At 35.0% G+C, this 18383-nt stretch overlaps 2 protein-coding genes across 2 annotated transcripts; both read right to left on the bottom strand.

The window, feature by feature from the left end:
* Window positions 1–14805: 14805 nt before the first annotated feature.
* LOC112203819 lies at window positions 14806–15477 on the bottom strand. Its single transcript, XM_024344734.1, has one exon. The coding sequence runs from the start codon at window positions 15475–15477 to the stop codon at window positions 14806–14808; it is 672 nt and encodes a 223-aa protein (XP_024200502.1).
* An 887-nt stretch (window positions 15478–16364) lies between these two features.
* On the bottom strand, window positions 16365–17507 carry LOC112203818. The gene has a single exon (XM_024344733.1). It carries the CDS (start codon window positions 17505–17507, stop codon window positions 16365–16367), a length of 1143 nt encoding a protein of 380 aa, XP_024200501.1.
* Window positions 17508–18383: the final 876 nt, after the last annotated feature.

Genomic DNA, 18383 nt, shown 5'->3' with positions numbered 1-18383 from the left:
AGAAGTACGTGATCTTGTGAGTATAGTTAAGTTATTAAGATACTCCAAATGCTTGGCATTAGTTGCTTATGACATTGTTAGGCTCTAATAGACCCTTTTAGGGAAACCTCAAAATCATAAAGATACTTTTTGCAACCTGATTCTTTGTGTTAATTTTTGCAACAATTTCATGGAGGTCTTATTAGTCGCATAGCTGGAAGGTCATGACCCCGAGTTTTCCAGCCCTTCGCATGGACCAACCAAGACTAACCATTTTGTTTTCTATAACAGTTGCCTCCAATTGTGGTGACTCATTTAATTGCCATTAGAGCAGTTGATGCTCAACATATTTGTTAAACTCTCTTTTAACAACCAGTGGAATTTTGTATTCAACTGTTCGTAAATATGGACTACATGTGACTTCAATACAGTGATAGAAGTCTTTTATGTTTATATCATTATCTTTTCAATTTGTTGTCAGTAGTTTTTTTCCTTCATTTTGATTGATTTCAAGTGAAAAACTCTCTATAACTATTGTAGTGGTTTTTCAACACAATGATAGTATGTTTCTATCTCTGTGTTAGTATCTTTACAATCTGATGTCAGTAGCTTTTTTGTTTTTATTTTGATTGATTTCAAGTGGTCTCTTGTCAATAGCTTATCAAATTGGAAAAGCATGATCCTGAATGCAAGTCAATGTTCTTCTTGTTGTGATTTCGTATCTCAAGCATTTCTTGTTTGGAATTTGTGTTACACTATCAACATATATAATCAACTGGTTTTGTGTAATCAGTATTTATATTAGTAATTTTTTATTACTGGTCAAGTAGATTTGTACATGTGTTATAATAGCTTTCTGTATCTATGTCAGTAGCTTTTTATTATTGGTCCAGTAGCTTTGTATGTGTGCCCGTGTACTATAATACAAAGCTACTGGTCCAATAGTTTTCTATATTTATGACAATAGCTTTTTATTAATGGTCAATTAGCTTTGTACATGTTTTATAGTAGCTTTTTGTACTTATGTCAGTATCTTTTTATTATTGGTCCAGTAGCTTTTTATTATTGGTTCAGTAGCTTTTTACGTGTGTTATAGTAGCTTTCTATACCAATGTCAATAGCTTTTTAGATTGTTTATCTTTTAGTATCTAGTTGATAAAGAGTGCCACATTTGAGGCGCAACAATACATTGCATGTTGTTGTTAGTTTTTATTTCAAATACTAATATTTTGTTGTATATTTGTTTCTGTAGAATTCTTCCCCTTTAGATTTGTAGTGGTCAATTTCGAAACTCATGTGAATTTGGATATTGAAGTCTCCATTGGCCAAGAGATCATTCGGCTAACCAAGAAATGTGGAAATGAAGTCTCGTGTTGAAGGTGACAAAATTATGTCTATGGGATTAGGGCATCACCATTGAAAAATGACAATAGCATTACAACATTGACAGTAGCTTTATACAACTATTGTAATAGATTTTCACAACTATATTAGTGCTTTTTCACAACTATGGAAGTAGCTTTTTACATAGTTATATTATTGTTGAACCCTTAATACTTTTTGTATCATTGAATATGATTTCTTTTCTTAATTGTAGTAGCATTTTTGTTTTGGTGGCATTCTTTACATTTCCATGGCTTTGTTAGTCTCCGAGAATAGCTTTCTCAGTCTCTGGGGGTAGCTTTTGTTCTGCTTGGTAGTAATTTTTTTTTTTCTGCCTGGCAATTGGTTTTGGCATTGATGAGAGTACCTTTTGGTGATGGTGAGAGTAACTTTTGTTACTGATGAGAGTAGCTTTCTGGTAGTGGTGACAATAGCGTTTGTTGCTAGTGATAGTAGATTTTGGTATTGGTGACAGCAGTTGTTGATGGGGATGGTAGCTTTTGGTTTTGGGGAGCATAGCTTTTGTTAGTGACAGTAGTTTTTATTGCTGATGACAGAAACTTTTGTGACCTCGCCGGAAATCTCACCAGCATAACTTTTGTTAGTGACAGTAGTTTTTGTTGCTGATGACAGAAACTTTTGTGACCTCGCCGGAAATCTCACCAGCATAACTTTTATTAGTGACAGTAGCTTTTGTTGATGGTGACAGTGGCTTTTGTGACCTCGTTGGAAATCTCACTAGCGTAACTTTTATTTGTGACAATAGCTTTTATTGCTAGTGATAGTAGCTTTTGTGACCTCGCCTGAAATCTCACCAGCATAGCTTTTGTTGCTAGTGACAGTAGCTTCTATAACCTCCCTGGAGGTTGCTGAAAATTTTATCAGAGTATCTTTTATTGCTAGCCACAGTAGCTTTTGATGTTAATGACAATAGCTTTTGTGGTCGTCGGAAGTTGGCCGGAGGTTGACCGAAGACCTGCTAGAGTTGACCGGAGACCTTGCCGGAGAGGATAGAAAGAATGATTGTTGACTTTTTACTCTAGTGGCATTTATGTAAATATGTTGGTTTTTATATCCAAAATATAACACACTTTTTATAAGGGAAAAAATTAGTTGGTGGTCTTATGGCTAAAAAAAACATTCAAAGATGCACTTATATGTAATTAAGCCTTAAGTTTAATCTTGTGTAAGAAGACTATCATTATCTTCCACATTGAATAAGTGCGAGTCAGCTTTCTAGTGAATGATACACAACTATATGAGGTAATTCTATGTGTCGTTTAATTTGCCTATGCACTATTTAAAAAGGTCAAGTTGCCTGTTATTTTGCTCCTACATACCCTTGGAGTATGTTTCTTTCAACTCTACTAATAGGGAGTCTTTAATCAGGTTTTGTTTGGTTCATAGAAATGAAATTCTGGTATGTTTAATGAGTTAAATACATATGCAAAATTAAAATTTTATTCGCATATCCTCAACTACGACATCGTCAATTACTATTAATACTCACAAATAAAACTTCATCATAACTAAGGTTTCTCTCTCTCCTCAAGAAAACCCTAAAGGCTGATTTTGTTCTGAGAAATCATCCTCGTCCGGTAGCCCCCGAAAGCACGCGTTGGCCTCTGGCCTCATCGTTGTCATGAGGTCTGCTGCTGGACAGGTATTTGGATCGGTTATTGCTCATGGGGTGCCATCAAATCTGGTGTTTTGCTCAAGGCTTGTCGGATGGTCTAGCTGGGATGGTGAGAGGCGAAGGTTGTGCTAGCAAATCCGGCAATCGAATCTTGATGACGGCACCATAGGATGGATGGCAGTGTGCTCGGGGTTGGATTTCTCCGTGGTGGCGCGGGTTAAGGCGACGTGGCCTGTGCGGTTTGGGTTGTAGGCGGTGTGATCTTAGGGGGCGCGGATCGAGGTGGTGCAGGTCATGGTGGTTGATGCGACGTGTCCTGTGCAGTTTTGGGTCACAGGTGGTGTGATCGTGGGGCGCGGATTGAGGCGGAGCCGATTGTGGCAATGTGCGGCGGACGGAGCTTGGCTGGCTGGTATGCACGACGGGGACAAAGCTTGGTTGGCGTAAGTGAACTGGTTTGGACCAGGCTGATGGGCCTTGGGTGGACCTTTGCTTGATGGATATCCTAATTGGGCTTTGGGTTTCTGGGCTGGGGTTTACCCTAGTCCAGTAACTTCTAAATTTGGGATAGGGTTTAGGCCCTTGGCCCAACCCTATGTTTTTAGTTTTTGTCTAAGTTCAATAAATTCCTTGTATTAGGAACCTAGATCTCTAGCGCCTCTGGCATAGTACGAAAGGAGGATCTCCACTATCCCTACGATCTGAAATGTATAATGAGTGGGCCTATTTCTATGTACCACTATGGGTACTACCACTACTTTCTTGTCTGTCTATGTCCTTAAATGACAGCATAAGGGTATATATGTAACGGTCTATTTTGGCTTGTGAGGAATATACTATTTCGCCCTGTTGGGCTTGATTAAAAAAAAAATCTATTAATACACATCTCTATTTTTATTTTTATTTTTATTTTTATTTTTATTTTTATTTTTTGTTCTTTTATCTCCATATCTTCCTATTTTACCGCTAGTAATAACTAAATATACACCTCCATCCATTTAGAGGCAGCTCTACATAGGCCTCATCAAAAAGCCCGCGGATCAAGTGGGCCGATGGAGGCCTGCCGGCCCGTCAAAAAACCCGCAAAAGCCCTCCTTGGTGGGCCGATGGAGGCCCGCAAAAAAGCCAGCAAAAACCCGGCCCGGCCCGCCAAAAGCCCGCTAGGCCCGGCCCGTAAAAGCCCGCAAAATATTATATATATATATATATATCTGTGTGTGTGTGTGTGTTTATATATATATATATATATATATATATATATATTAATATATATACATATATATATATGTATGTGTGTGTGTGTTATATATATAGATATATCTATATGTGTGTGTGTGTTTATAAATATATATATATATATAGACACATATAGATATATATTTGTGTGTGTGTTTATATAGATATATATATATATATATAGTCATAGAGATATATATATTTATAGATATATATATATATGTGTGTTTATATATATATATATATATCTATATATATATGTGTGTGTGTGTGTGTGTGTTTATATATATATATATAGAGAGAGAGATATAGATATATATAGATATAGATATATATATATATATATATATCAATATATCATATGTGTGTGTGTGTTTATATATATATATAGAGAGATATATATATATATATATATCCATATATATATTAATATATGTGTGTGTGTATATAGAGAGAGAGAGATATATATATATATATATATGATAGGAGCATTTTAATGCGACGTTTTAACTGCATTTCCCTACATTTTCTGCGTTATTTCCTTAATAAAACTCTGTTTAGGAAAGTTTCCATTCTTTGATTGGGAAAGTTCCTATTTGTAGAAAGTTTCTATTTTTGTAGTTTCTATTTATCATTTTTAGTAAGTTTCCATTTTCGGTAGTTTCTATTTTTCATTTTTAGAAAGTTTTCCATTTTCAGTTTAGGAAAGTTGCCATTTTTCATTTTAGGAAAGTTTCTATTTTTCTTATTAGTTTCTATTTTCAGGACTTCCGAGCTAAAAAGTAGAAATGAACTCACAAATGGAGAGAGAAGCTAGCCAACGTTGGAGGGAGACAAGATGAAGTACAAAGGGAAGCACAAATGAGCAGAAATGAAGAAATGAAGCTTTCCTGGTCCAACTAGGAAACCCTGTCCAGAAAAGGAAAGCTTGCCAAAACAAGACTCTTAAGCCAACCAAGAATGGAGATCGAATTAATGAAGTGACATGGCATGAGAGAAGCTTCTTGAAGACTCTAGATGATGACGTGGCATAAAGGTGGCGCATGGAGGCCCAAAAAACTCTCAAGAATGAAGTGGATTTTCGGCAATTGGATTAAAGGCCCATAAAAGCCCATGGAATTAGGGTTTGTGACGCAAAGAGTAAACCCTAGGGAGTTGTTGCCGTAAAATCCTAAGAGATAAACAAGGAAGTTGGCGTGAAAATCAGAAATTAAAAGAAGATTTCGGTGGAGATTTTCTAGGGCTATTTTTATGGAAAGAAAATATTCTTGGAGGAGTAATTTTATGTGTTTGCCGTGCAAAGGGAGAGAGATAAAGAGGTAATCAACGTGAAAATCAAGAAACCCTAGGGTGATTGACGCCAAGAGAAATTCAAGGGAGAAATAAAAGGAAAGAGAAAAAGGTGGAGACCAAGAAAAGCTCAAAAGAAGTCTAGATACATTCCTATATTCCCTAAAGGAATTTTGGCCGAATTTAAAGTATAAAATCAGAATATTATCAAGGGAATTTCGGCCAAGATTATTAGGGAATTAAATGGAATTTTGTGATTGGTTGAACCACCTCATAGGGCTGATTTGGCAAGATATTATTGGAGGAAATTATGTGGAATTTTCAGATTAATTCCATGAGTTTTACACGGCTTGGAGAGCAAGGAGGACGTCCCCTATATAATCTCCCCTCTTCTCAACGTTTTGGAGTTCCATTCTTTGCATTCTACACTTTGAAAAAAATCAGAAAACTCTCTCTAGTTTAGCCGTGTTCTTCTCCATCCTCTAGGGCAACCACGAAGTTCAAGCAAGGCCAAGGAAGAAGAGGTCAAGCCGTGCACATCATCCATCACCACCCTTGAAGATTGCTTTCGAAATTCAAGAGACCATTCATCACTTCATTCATCTCATCTTCATCACGGTGTAATCCGATTCTCCTTGTAACCTTTACTTTGTAATTTTCGTTGGTTATGCCCTAGTTGACACATATGTTTGAACAATTGTTGATTTCTGAAATTTTATGATTAATTGTTGATTTTCAGATTCATATATTGTGATTTATGGTTGCTTTTGTGTGAGTGTTTGATTAAATTTGCTCTATAGATAACTTTTATATTTTAATCTTATGTGGTTGCAAACACTTAGGGTTTTGATATAATTGGTGCTAGGTTTAAGAACATGAAATCGACTTTTCGTTTTGTGTAAACTTAAATCAAAGTAGTAAAGGTTTTGTACAAAAACCGAATTTAATCAAAGAAGATTGCAATTAGGTGGACTTTTTCATACTAAGTTGCACATTTGAGTTGATAGCCTTTCTAGGTGCTTAATGCGTTAAACATGACATGATTGACTAGCTTTCTAGGGCTTGATTGCATGTTTGATAGGATTAATCTAGGTGCTTTCGCTTACGTTAATTAGCATTGAAAAGTAAAAAATGGGAATTCATTTGCTTTCGAATGTTTCACATGATCAACTCCTCTTGCATGACTATGATGAACAATGATGAACTTGGATTGATTTTAATCGTATATTTAGGTTTGATCTTTGTTCTTGCATTCCATTTGTATTTTTATGTTTTTGCATTTTTAATTATTTAGTTAGCTTTTATTTTCGAAAATAGAAAACTAAAAACAAAAATCCCCCCTTTTTCGTAAATATGTATATATTTTTGTAAATATTATACTTTGTTTTAATTTTAATTGTTTAATTGTTTGATAATGACAGGTGTACCCTCAATCCCCGGAATAGAACGATCCCTATTTACTTTATACTACTAATGACATTTCAGGGTTAAATTGGTCGCTTCCCAAAAGCGACATCAATATAGAGAGAGAGAGAGATATATATATATATATGTGTGTGTGTGTGTGTGTGTGTGTGGAAGTTCTTATACTATTATACTTCTATATAAAATATGTGCATATATATATATATATATATTCTACATATCGGTTGACCAATCCGATCGGATTCGAAAATATGGTGAAATTGGTTAATTTTTTTCCCACACTCATAATCTATTGTAATAAACTCATCCAACGGTCGGTTTTTCCATTTTCTTTGAATTGATAGGGGTTGCTCTTTGGAGTGTATGATATATAAATATAGGTTTATAAGAGTAACTACGTTTGACGTAGTTGATCAAATTCGAAACGAGAACCAAATTGGCTGAATTTTCTACAACTACCATAAAACATTACAATCTCTCCATCGAGCGGTTGGTTTCTCCGAATTCATTTTCTACTTCATGGTTGCTTTAGAATGAACCTAAACAATTTAAATGCAATGTATAAGTCATACAACTATAAGAATAAAATTGGTATAGACCAATGTGTTTGTAATTAAAATTAATTTTTTTTATCTTTTATCCACGCATCCATTGATGGAATATATTCAAACGTGATGTGAAAAAATAAGCACGTTTCGCAGTTGTCACGGCATCGGTCAACCAATAAAACATATAAGTGACTACGGTTGACCAATCCGATTGGATTCGAAAATATGGTGAAATTGGCTAAATTTTTTACCACACTCATAATTTATTGTAATAAACTCATCCAACGGTCGGTTTTTCCATTTTCTTTGAATTGATAGGGGTTGCTCTTTGGAGTGTATGATATATAAATATAGATTTATATGAGTAACTACGTTTGATCTAGTTGATCGAATTCGAAACGATAACCAAATTGGCTGGATTTTCTACAATCACCATAAAACATTACAATCTATCCATCGAGTGGTTGGTTTCTCCGAATTCATTTTCTACTTCATGGTTGCTTTAGAGTGAACCTAAACAATTTAAATGTAATGTATAAGTCATACAACTTTAGGAATAAAATTGGTATAGACCAATGTGTTTGTAATTAAAAATTTTTTTTTTTATCTTATGTCCACGCACATCCATTGATGATATATATACAAACGTGATGTGAAAAAATAAGCACGTTTCGCGGTTGTCATGGCATCGGTCAACCAATAAAACATATAAGTGACTACGGTTGACCAATCCGATCGGATTCGAAAATATGGTGAAATTGGCTAAATTTTTTACCACACTCATAATTTATTGTAATAAACTCATCTAACGGTCGGTTTTTCCATTTTCTTTGAATTGATAGGGGTTGCTCTTTGGAGTGTATGATATATAAATATAGGTTTATAAGAGTAACTACGTTTGACCTAGTTGATCGAATTCGAAACGTGAACCAAATTGGCTGGATTTTCTACAACCACCATGAAACATTATAATCTCTCCATCAAGCGGTTGGTTTCTCTGAATTCATTTTCCACTTCATGGTTGCTTTAGAATGAACTTAAACAATTTAAATGCAATGTATAAGTCATATAACTTTAGGAATAAAATTACTATAGTCCAATGTGTTTGTAATTAAAATTAATTTTTTTTTATCTTATGTCCACGCACATCCATCGATGGAATATATACAAACGTGATGTGAAAAAATAAGCACGTTTCGCGGTTGCCACGCCATCGGTCAACCAATAAAACATATAAGTGACTACGGTTGACCAATCCGATGGGATTCAAAAATATGGTGAAATTGGCTAAATTTTTTACCACACTCATAATTTATTGTAATAAACTCATCCAACGGTCGGTTTCTCATTTTCTTTGAATTGCTATATGTAGCTCTTTGGAATGTATGATGTATAAATATAGATTTATAAAAAGTTAGTGTCTTTAAAAATTTATTTGTCAACAAATTAGTATCTATATATAAATATAGATTTTTTTTGGTACAATATAGTTATATAGATTGTTATCTTTGGTTGTATTTGATCATTATCTATTGAATTTCCAAAGCTTGATTAAAAAAAAAAAAACTTGTGTCTTTAAATATTTATTTATAAATAAAGCCCGCAAGGCCCGGCCCGAAAAAGCCCGCAAGGCCCGCTTTATATGGACGGGCTTGGATCCTTTGATTTTTAATAAAGCCCGGCCCGCAATTATTTAAAAATATAGCAAGGCCCGGCCCGGCCCGGCCCGTTGACGACCCCTGCCTCTACATCCACCACCACCACACTCTTTCATCACCCCACCCTACCTTCGTCACAGCTACATCACTCAATTTCCATAATTTGTGATGGGTGTTCTGGAAAATGAAAAACTAAAGCAACACATCAAGCAAAAAGAAAAGCAAAGAATCAGTATCATAGCTCGTGATTGAAGAGACCAATTGAGCATCTCTATCTTAATTCATCAAGCTGGTTTTACAATAATATAGTCATATATATATATATATATATATATATATGCTTAATTTCTTTTTGTGCTCAATTTGGATCATTGTTGAAAAAAAATATATATATTGGACCTCAGTTACTTTGATAAGATCATTATCCTACCTTTCGTGCGAAAAACTTCATCCTTCGTTCTCAATTGTGAGTAAAGTGTACACGGAAATTGACTTCTTATGTTTTGATTGCATGTAGAAATTATTTCCCGAGCATTACTTTTTCATTATTGACGACGCACATCTTTTTATTATGTTTAATGACGAAAATGTGATGTTCCAAATAATTTAAACTTAAGTCATGATTCTATTTGTGCCTTCTTTAATGATTTGCAAAGTTCTGTGTGAAATTGGTATTGTAACATGGATTTTATCGTCACTAATTAAATTTTAAAAATTTTATTGTCTGATGATTAAACATAAAATAAAAATCAACATCACCATTTTCATCCCTTAATCTATATAGTTGCAAGAAAGGTTATGCAACAAAATTCATCATTACCAAAAGTAATGGCAGAGCGAACCCAAAATGCATTGAATGTGTACCAATAACTTCTCTATAGTTTCTTGTGCTGTTGTTCTTATAGCTACTGTATTTCTTTGGTTGGTGATCTTTTAAGTCGGCCTGCAATTAGCGTGGAAGAAATAAATGTTCTGCTTCATGGTTTAGGGAGATGCAATAGTGCAGCAACCAACATTTTGTTAGTTAGAAAATTAAAGAATAGTACCAACTTTGAATCCTTTATGAGACAATCAATAAAGAAACAATCTAAATCCTCAATTACAGCAACATCATCTATGAACAAGATCAAATAATATATTACATATATATTTCTTATTGTATAGTACAAATGAAAGCAAAAAATTGAATAGAATACATTCTACAATGAATAAAAACAATTGTATTATTTCTTACTATACTTAGAACCCATTTGGTAACTACCTTCCTCTTCTGGTAGTTTCTTTCGAAGGTTGAAGGCTAAATGGAGATTGATGACAGAAATGGTAAATGTGAAGGAAAAGAGTACCAGAAAGAAAAATGGTATCAAATGAGCCCTTTAGTTACTATATCTTATCAACATATGAAACAGAAGCACAAAAGCTAGCTTGTGCACAATACGTCATTTGATTCGCTTATTTCCCTTTGTTTTTTGCTAGACAGGCCTGAATAGTTGGCTGAGTTGCCACGGGCTGACTAACTACTGGATTTGAATTTGATCCATGTTCCTTGCGCCAAATAGCGTCCCGGACACTGGGTTGAGAAGAAGTAGAACCAGAAGACATGATAAATGGTTTGCTGCTTTATCTTGGATGAATTAGGATATCTTAGAACTTATGGCTTATACCCAGGTCACATATTTCTCTCTATATATATAGTTAAGGGAGTGAGTTGCTTGTGTACATTTTTGGTTTGGGAAATTAAAGAGATATTGTGTTGCGATTAGGGAGAACCTTACCATGGATGGATCAAACTTGATAAGTAAACATTAAAAAAAAAAAATCACCAAGTGAATTTCTGTAATCGTCGGTCAGCAGGAAGAAAAGAACTCGAAAATATACATGAACTACGACAGCAAGTTCTTGCTGTGTAGTTTACAAGAACCTGATGTTGAGAATTGGGGTATGAAAACAAGTAACCCTAATGTCAGAGCAACACTACTATTTCCAATTAGTTTCATTTTCTATGAAGAGTTTAAATTATGGAATTGAACCAACCTTTCATACCAACGAGTTTTCTGGTTTGGTGTTCAGAGAAGTGGGTTTGAATGATACGTGATTGCTTTTAGGATTGCTCCTCCTAAATCATACATTCCTGGAAAAGGAAAAGAAACTTTTGGCTGATTATAGTTTAAGATTACGGAAGTTTCTTTCTTGTATGTTTTCATATTAGGATTTTGATGATCAAACTTTGATCTTTGATCTGAAATGGCTTCTGTAATTAAATGTTATTGACTTTGAAAACCATGGAAGAAGATGAACAGAAATTAGTGATAGGTATGTCGATTAGAAGATATATATTTTCAAATTACAAAAGAAATAATCAAACTCAACAGATCAGCAATTAATTTTGGTCGACCATGCAGGCATTTTCTTATTATCTTCCGAGAAATAGTCGGACATGGCATGCTTGCACAAGCCGACGACCAAACAAACCAGAGCTGGAGAGATGGAGGCTCAAGGAATCGACGTGTACATGGTATACATTTAGCTTACTGCATACAGTTCTACGAAAATGAACCTGAAATGTCGGCAATGACCATTAGAGCAACCCAGCCAACTGTCACTGTTGGCTTTCAGGGAAATATATTAGCAACACAGCAGCAGTTTTTTCAATGGTCGAAAATTTCTATATTCTTTCCGTTTTTTTTTATCTTTCCTTTTTCTATGGTAAATGAAGTATTTCAATCACTGGGAAATTTTTAGTTAGGGCAAATGCACCAGTCACGTGGTACCCCCAACCAATCGTATCTCCATATTTTTTTAATTGTATTCCAAAACAATTCAAGTTTAATTATAATGAAATACCAAAAACACCCCCTGCATAGGTAATGATTAGTTGAGCGTACCGCCACGTGACACGTCTTTCCTACCTAATAATCTCTCTAAATTAATTAAAAGATTATTCTCAAATGTGGTTTGACTAAGACCTATGGCTGGATGTTTTAGCCCAAAAGCCCGGTCCGGTCTATTACGGACCGACCCAAACGGCCCGGCTTTTTTGAAAAAATTTAGTGTTTTACAAAATCCAACCTGAAGATAATATAAAACGATCTGGCACCGGGCCAAAAGAATTAAAAAGAAAATAAAAAATAAAGCCCGAATGGTGGATCGATATTGAATCATAGGATAGGTGTCCTCATATCATTTAAGGCAAATTTCATTTTATCTCCTAATCTTTACACTCTAAATCATTTGTGCCCATACACTTTTAGTTTCATCATGCGTGCCCAGGTACTTACCAATTTCAATCAATCTTGTCTAACTTGGCTTTTTTGCCTACTATTGTGTGATGTATTTTGAAATTGTAGTCACATACGATATAATTTTGCATGCCATATTAGTGAATCATCATCATACAAGAGAGCTCATTAGAGCCACATTTTTAATTTCCAAAATACCTTGACAAAAAAAAATAAATTATTAGACATGATTGATTAAATTGGAGAGCATAGTGGATTATGTGATTAAATTAAAAGTGCAGGATCATAACTGATTTATCATCTAAATGCTAGGAAGGTAAAATGAAATTAGCTCTATCAATTATTATAAAATCAAGTCCAAAATTATGTGGTGTACTCGACTTCACTCGATCGTCTTCTATTCCTCAAATTATCTGTCTCTCATTCTCCCTTTCTCTGTTTCTCGGTCTCTCCACCCTTCATCTTCAACTCGACTTCATCATCTCAATCTTTCTAGATCCCCAATCTCCAGTGTCCATTTTCAACTTGATTATAGAAACAAATGGCCCAAAAAGAGAAAGAACCTAATTTAAAGTGGTGAAGGCCAGAGTTAAATTTACAAAGCATGGAGTAGTACTGAGAAGAAAACATGTTCTTTTTCTTTTTTCTTTTTTCTATTTGGCAATTCAATCATGAATCAAACATCATTATAAAATACATCAAATTTTTTTTTACCTATAAATGAAGGAAAAATAATACGTTTATTAAGTGGAGGGACCTGTATTATTAAACAAAGAATATGCTTCCTAGGTCTTCACCCAACTGAATCTAAATTGTAAAGTTTGTCTTGATACTTTGCAAAGTACGAAACTTAATGCTTGTTTGTTTATGACTCTTAATCCAGATGTATTATCCTCAAATAAAAAAATATATATATGGAATCAGCGTTTTATCCACTTCAGTGGTTCAGCCACAAGCTTCCACACTGCAGCTGATGATGTACACAAAATTTGGAGATGCTCTACATAATATTGAATGTAATGAGTTCCAATCTTCGTGAGGGGACAAAATTATGTTCTACTAAAATAATATAGTAGAACAAATCATGTTTATAATCATAAGGCCATCATTATTAGGCTGTTGTAAAGTTCTATTGCTCAAGGATTCAAATACACCAAATAATTTCAGTTAGAATCTTACCGGGAATAATGGATTCAAAGGGGCTCGAATGATCACTGAACTCACTTTTTTTTTTTCATGTCTCCATTGCAAATCAAATGTAAATTTTTCTCAAAAGATGGGTCTAAAGTTTCTTGTTCTACTATGATTAAATTTCAAAGCATTATATTAGAGAGATAGAATGACTATACTAGAGAAGTTTTTGAAGAAAATGAAAAGAAGGAATCGAAAAGAGTTTTGAAGTCTTTTGTGTCTGCCGGAAAATAAAGGTTTAGAATTTGAGGAAGATTGACTTGCCAAATTGAAAAAAGAAAAAAGAAACATAATTATAAGGAAGGGTAGTTAGAGTAATTTTGAAAAGAAAATTGAATTAAAGTAATAGAAAAATAGAGGGGGTGTGTGAATAGAGAAAAAGGGTGTGCGAATAGCACCACCTATATATATATATATATATATATATATATATATATATATATATATATATAGACACACACACACACTAGCCTTCCTGCACGAGCGATGCGCGTGCGTATTGTCCTTCCTCTTTTGCTATGCATATTTGAAATGTTACTCATGAGTGCAATATAATTTCTGTGTTGCATATTACCTAACTCTTACCCCATACAGATATTATAAAATATTGTATATGTCTTTAGCAATCCATTGTACAAAAATATGAGCTGGTATATACAAATATATATAATTTTAATGGTTGGAACCCAATCTACTTATTATTGAAATTGGTTAAGTACCACAAAATAAAAACATATTTAAAGGAAAAGAAGCAGAGATTAAGAGTTCTTTTTGTTCCACTCTTTCAAAATAAGCTAACTGAGATAATAATGTTCATTTTTACTGATTTTCCCATGCACCAACCACATGAAAAATACGAAAACATGCCTCCTATGGCCATCGTCTCTTTAGAACTTTTACTTTTGTTGAGGGCGACGATCTGGTACCATTCCTACAAATAGAAAGAATTACACAAAGTTACAGGGTTATAATCTAAAAAAATTCAATCAAATATGTACATTTCTAATCAATAAAAATGTCAAAATACCTATGAAGACAATCTATCATTTGTGTTTGAATGAAGCAAAACTTCTTTAAATACGACATTCTTTATAAATACGCCATCTTCACCAACTATGGATCCTTTTTTAACCAGAACTTTTGTGGTTGACTCCGATACTCCTCTCGACAATGCCACATATAATTGTTCATGACTAAAAAATGATCTGGGAGGTAAACACCTACATGTGGATTGTCTGGCCATGAGATTTGTTTATGGTCAAACATAAGCTCAGTTTGACTGGAAATTGCTTTCTTGTTAGTTGAAATGGGAGCCCAGCATTTTCTGCACTTTTCAAAGGAATTCTAGGTAGAAAAACTCTAGTCCCAGCAAATTGTCCTGTTAGTATCTCAGCATCAATCAGATTTTGGTACGAACCACGGCACAACAATCTAGTATCGTTACACAATCCCAATTTAGGGTCAATATTCCTCAAAAGCATGATTGGAGCACCTACTTTCAGAGTTAACTTGTGGGGTGGCAGCCCACCTGCGGTTATTGAGTTTAAAAACTCTGGTTGGTACAAATTTCTGATGTCATCTTCAACAGAGTCAAATGAGTACAATGTAATTTCTTCAACTGGAAACATATTGATTATCTTTTCATTCAACACGCCCACATCGTTGTTTATAGGAGTAATCAATGCTCTGTCCACCATGTATCTTGCATCATTTACATGATCACCCAAATTGGGGAAAACTTCATCAATAATTAGATTGATAGATTGGTCGCTTTCCCATGGAACCACCATGCATTCTGGTACTCTTATCATTTCGTCATTGATGACTTGTTCACTCCCATCACCTACACGAAGAAGAAACTCTGCAAATTGGTGGTCATTTATAGATCTCATATTTTGTCTCAGTCTCAATATCTTTATCTGTGTCCAAAATGTTGATTTCACAATGGAGGTTTGAATGAGTTCAGACTTCGTTCCTTTAGGAATAACAGGGAGGACTTAACGAAAATCTCCCCCAAAATTTTTTTATCTTTCCACCAAATGGTAAGTCGACATCCATTATGTCTCTAAAAGTTCGATCAAGTGCTTCAAAAACATGTCGATGTGTCATAGGTGCCTCATCCCAAATAATTGCAGTTGAATCTTGTATCAGTTGTGCCAGAGCAGACTGTTTACTTATGGAACACATAGATGACGCATCTACTTTGAGTGGAATCTTAAATCTAGAGTGAGCTATCCTCCCGCTGGGCAGTATATTTGCAGCTATTCCAGATGATGTTGTGGCTAAGACTATGTGATTCGCTCTTCGTATCTTTGCTAGCAATGCACTGTATAAATGTCTTCCTAGTTCCACCAGGACCATCAACAAAAAATAATGCACTTCTTTTTCTCTGAACTGCATCCATGATCATGTTAAAGGCGATCCTTTGGTCATCATTAAGGCGGTCAATTGCATCAATGTATTCTTGAGAGATATGTACGGAAAGTTCATCTTCAATACACCTTGGCATTCTTGAATTTTCTTCTGGCTCCGTTGTCATTTCAGGCAGGTCAAAATCTCTAATGTTCCTGTTAAATTGTTCAAGTACTCCATTTAAATCTTGTAAGAGCCTGTTTCGGTTTGCAATATCACTAGATGAAGGATAATCTTCCACCATAAAAGAAAAAAATTCATCCCACAATGATCAGACACCGATTGGCTCATTGTACACCAAAATTGTGACGAATAATCTCGTCAAAGTTGATGGCATCCTAATTGCAGAGGCCTCCAACAAACACTGTCAGATACTATTGTCATTTTCTAGCAAACCTTGTTTCTCTGTTGCTTGCTTGAAAGTTAGTTGTAGAACACCATCAACAGTAAGCAAATCATGAAATGATCCTGGACCTCTGAAATGGTTAAGAAAGACACGCAGGTAAAATTTCTCACCTTCAGACGGTGAGATACTGTATATTCTCCCAATAACCTTGTAGTTTCTCCTTCGTTTCACCCAAATTTTGTTGCTGTTATCCCACCTGTAATGTTCAGGAATTTCTCGATACAAATATGCTCTTGCATCCTCATCCATTCGATTTATGGTGAAAAACTCAGTGAGCATTGACATTGGTGCGTGCTCATCTACCAGAATATTCTCTACTGTTTCATCAACATTGAATGTTATCTGTTGCATGTTGGGAAGATGTATTTGTAATCGCTCTACTGTTGGATATATTTTGTTCATAGCAAATTTGAAGATCCTCCATAAACCCTCTGGTGCATAGACCCACCTTGCATCAACAAATTGTCTAATTTCATCAAACTCTGGGTTTGATTGCAGCTCAAGTGCCACTCTGCCGGGACCTTTATAGATATACTTATATAAGTACTTGACACTTTTTATGCTCCCACATATTTCAACATTGATGTGACAATTATACCGTAATAGCAACCATGGGTTGTAGGGAACCACCCAACTGTTATCCACCATCACATCTCCTCGTCTACGCGAAGGTACCGGTAAATGACTTGCTAGTCTCCGATATACAAGATATGCATCATTCCCTTGCACAGTGAAATTTGCAAATGGTTTTGGGTAGCCTTTATTGCAACTCCCATTTTTCATACATGACTGCCTTGGGTTAAGAGTTCCACATGGACCATGAATCATATGTGTACACACTGCATCATAAAGTTGAGGCTCCTCGTCCTCATATGGTATTTCAGCTCTAACAATGCGATCATATTCATCAGGGTTATTAAGCTTGTCATTTTCTTCTAACATAATCAGCATATGAACATGTGGTAGGCCCCGTTTTTGAAATTCAACAACGAAAGCATGTGCAGCCACTTTTCCCAGCACCCCTTTGTTGATGATGTCTTCTTTTAATTGCTCAAACTTGGCATGAAATACCCTCGTGACTAAATCAGGACGGTCTTGTGGCATTTTTCCAGGGAGTAGTTCATTTCTAACTTCTTCCTAATTGGGGTTACAGGTCATGGTGATAAAAAGATCCGGCCTACCAAATTTTTGAACGAAAGCCATTGCATCTTGATATCGTTGCTACATGTCACGTGGGCTTCCAATAAACGATGATGGCAGAATTGTTCTACGACCAACGTTACCTGTAATGTATGAAATTACATTTAATTTGTCTTTCTACAACTATAAATAAAATGACGCTAATTATAAGATCTTAACATCAATCCAATACTAAATCAAACCTACATCATTTTCCCCTGCATGTAGAGAGTCTTGAAGTCGTTGACTAAATTCTCTCCGAAATTTTTCTTGATTACTACGAAGCCATCTAAGCTTCTATGATTCAATCTTTACATAATTATCTACAACATACTGTTGTAAGAGGCGTCCTCCTCGATGTAGAGTATTTTCATGACCTTGACGCATCTATAAAATCAAGATTTTAAGCATGCATTTTAATGCCATATTTTTAGCTAGTGATAGAAAATTTAAAGTAAATAGTGTAGCCAACCTGTAACATATATGCGTGTTAGTCCGAACATGACATTGGTCTTCCATTATTGCCATGAGTATTAATGTCTCATCCATATGTTCCATAAGGCAATAATAACGGATACTGCATGGGGTCATAATATCCAACTGAGTCTTTGACATTCCAAAGTTGTCCACTAATTGTTTGAACAATAAAATCTCTCCCATTTGGATTGATGTCGTCACCCCCTACTATAATAGCAGCAACTTGTGATGTAGATAGCAAATTATACTGACGGTGGTCGGAAGGCTGCTCTCTGATGATGAGTCTGCAATTGGGCAAATCTTGACGTTGTCCGAGACTTTGAA

The sequence above is a fragment of the Rosa chinensis genome, chromosome 5 (assembly GCF_002994745.2).
Source record: "Rosa chinensis cultivar Old Blush chromosome 5, RchiOBHm-V2, whole genome shotgun sequence".
NCBI classification, from domain to species: domain Eukaryota; kingdom Viridiplantae; phylum Streptophyta; class Magnoliopsida; order Rosales; family Rosaceae; genus Rosa; species Rosa chinensis.
Note: the sequence above shows the minus strand (reverse complement) of the source record. Positions and strands in the feature narration are given on the sequence as shown.

Excerpts from the sequence above, each read along its gene's own strand:
- LOC112203819 (XM_024344734.1), bottom strand. The coding sequence starts at position 15,477 with ATGAGATCTATAAATGACCACCAATTTGCAGAGTTTCTTCTTCGTGTA.
- LOC112203818 (XM_024344733.1), bottom strand. The coding sequence starts at position 17,507 with ATGCCACAAGACCGTCCTGATTTAGTCACGAGGGTATTTCATGCCAAG.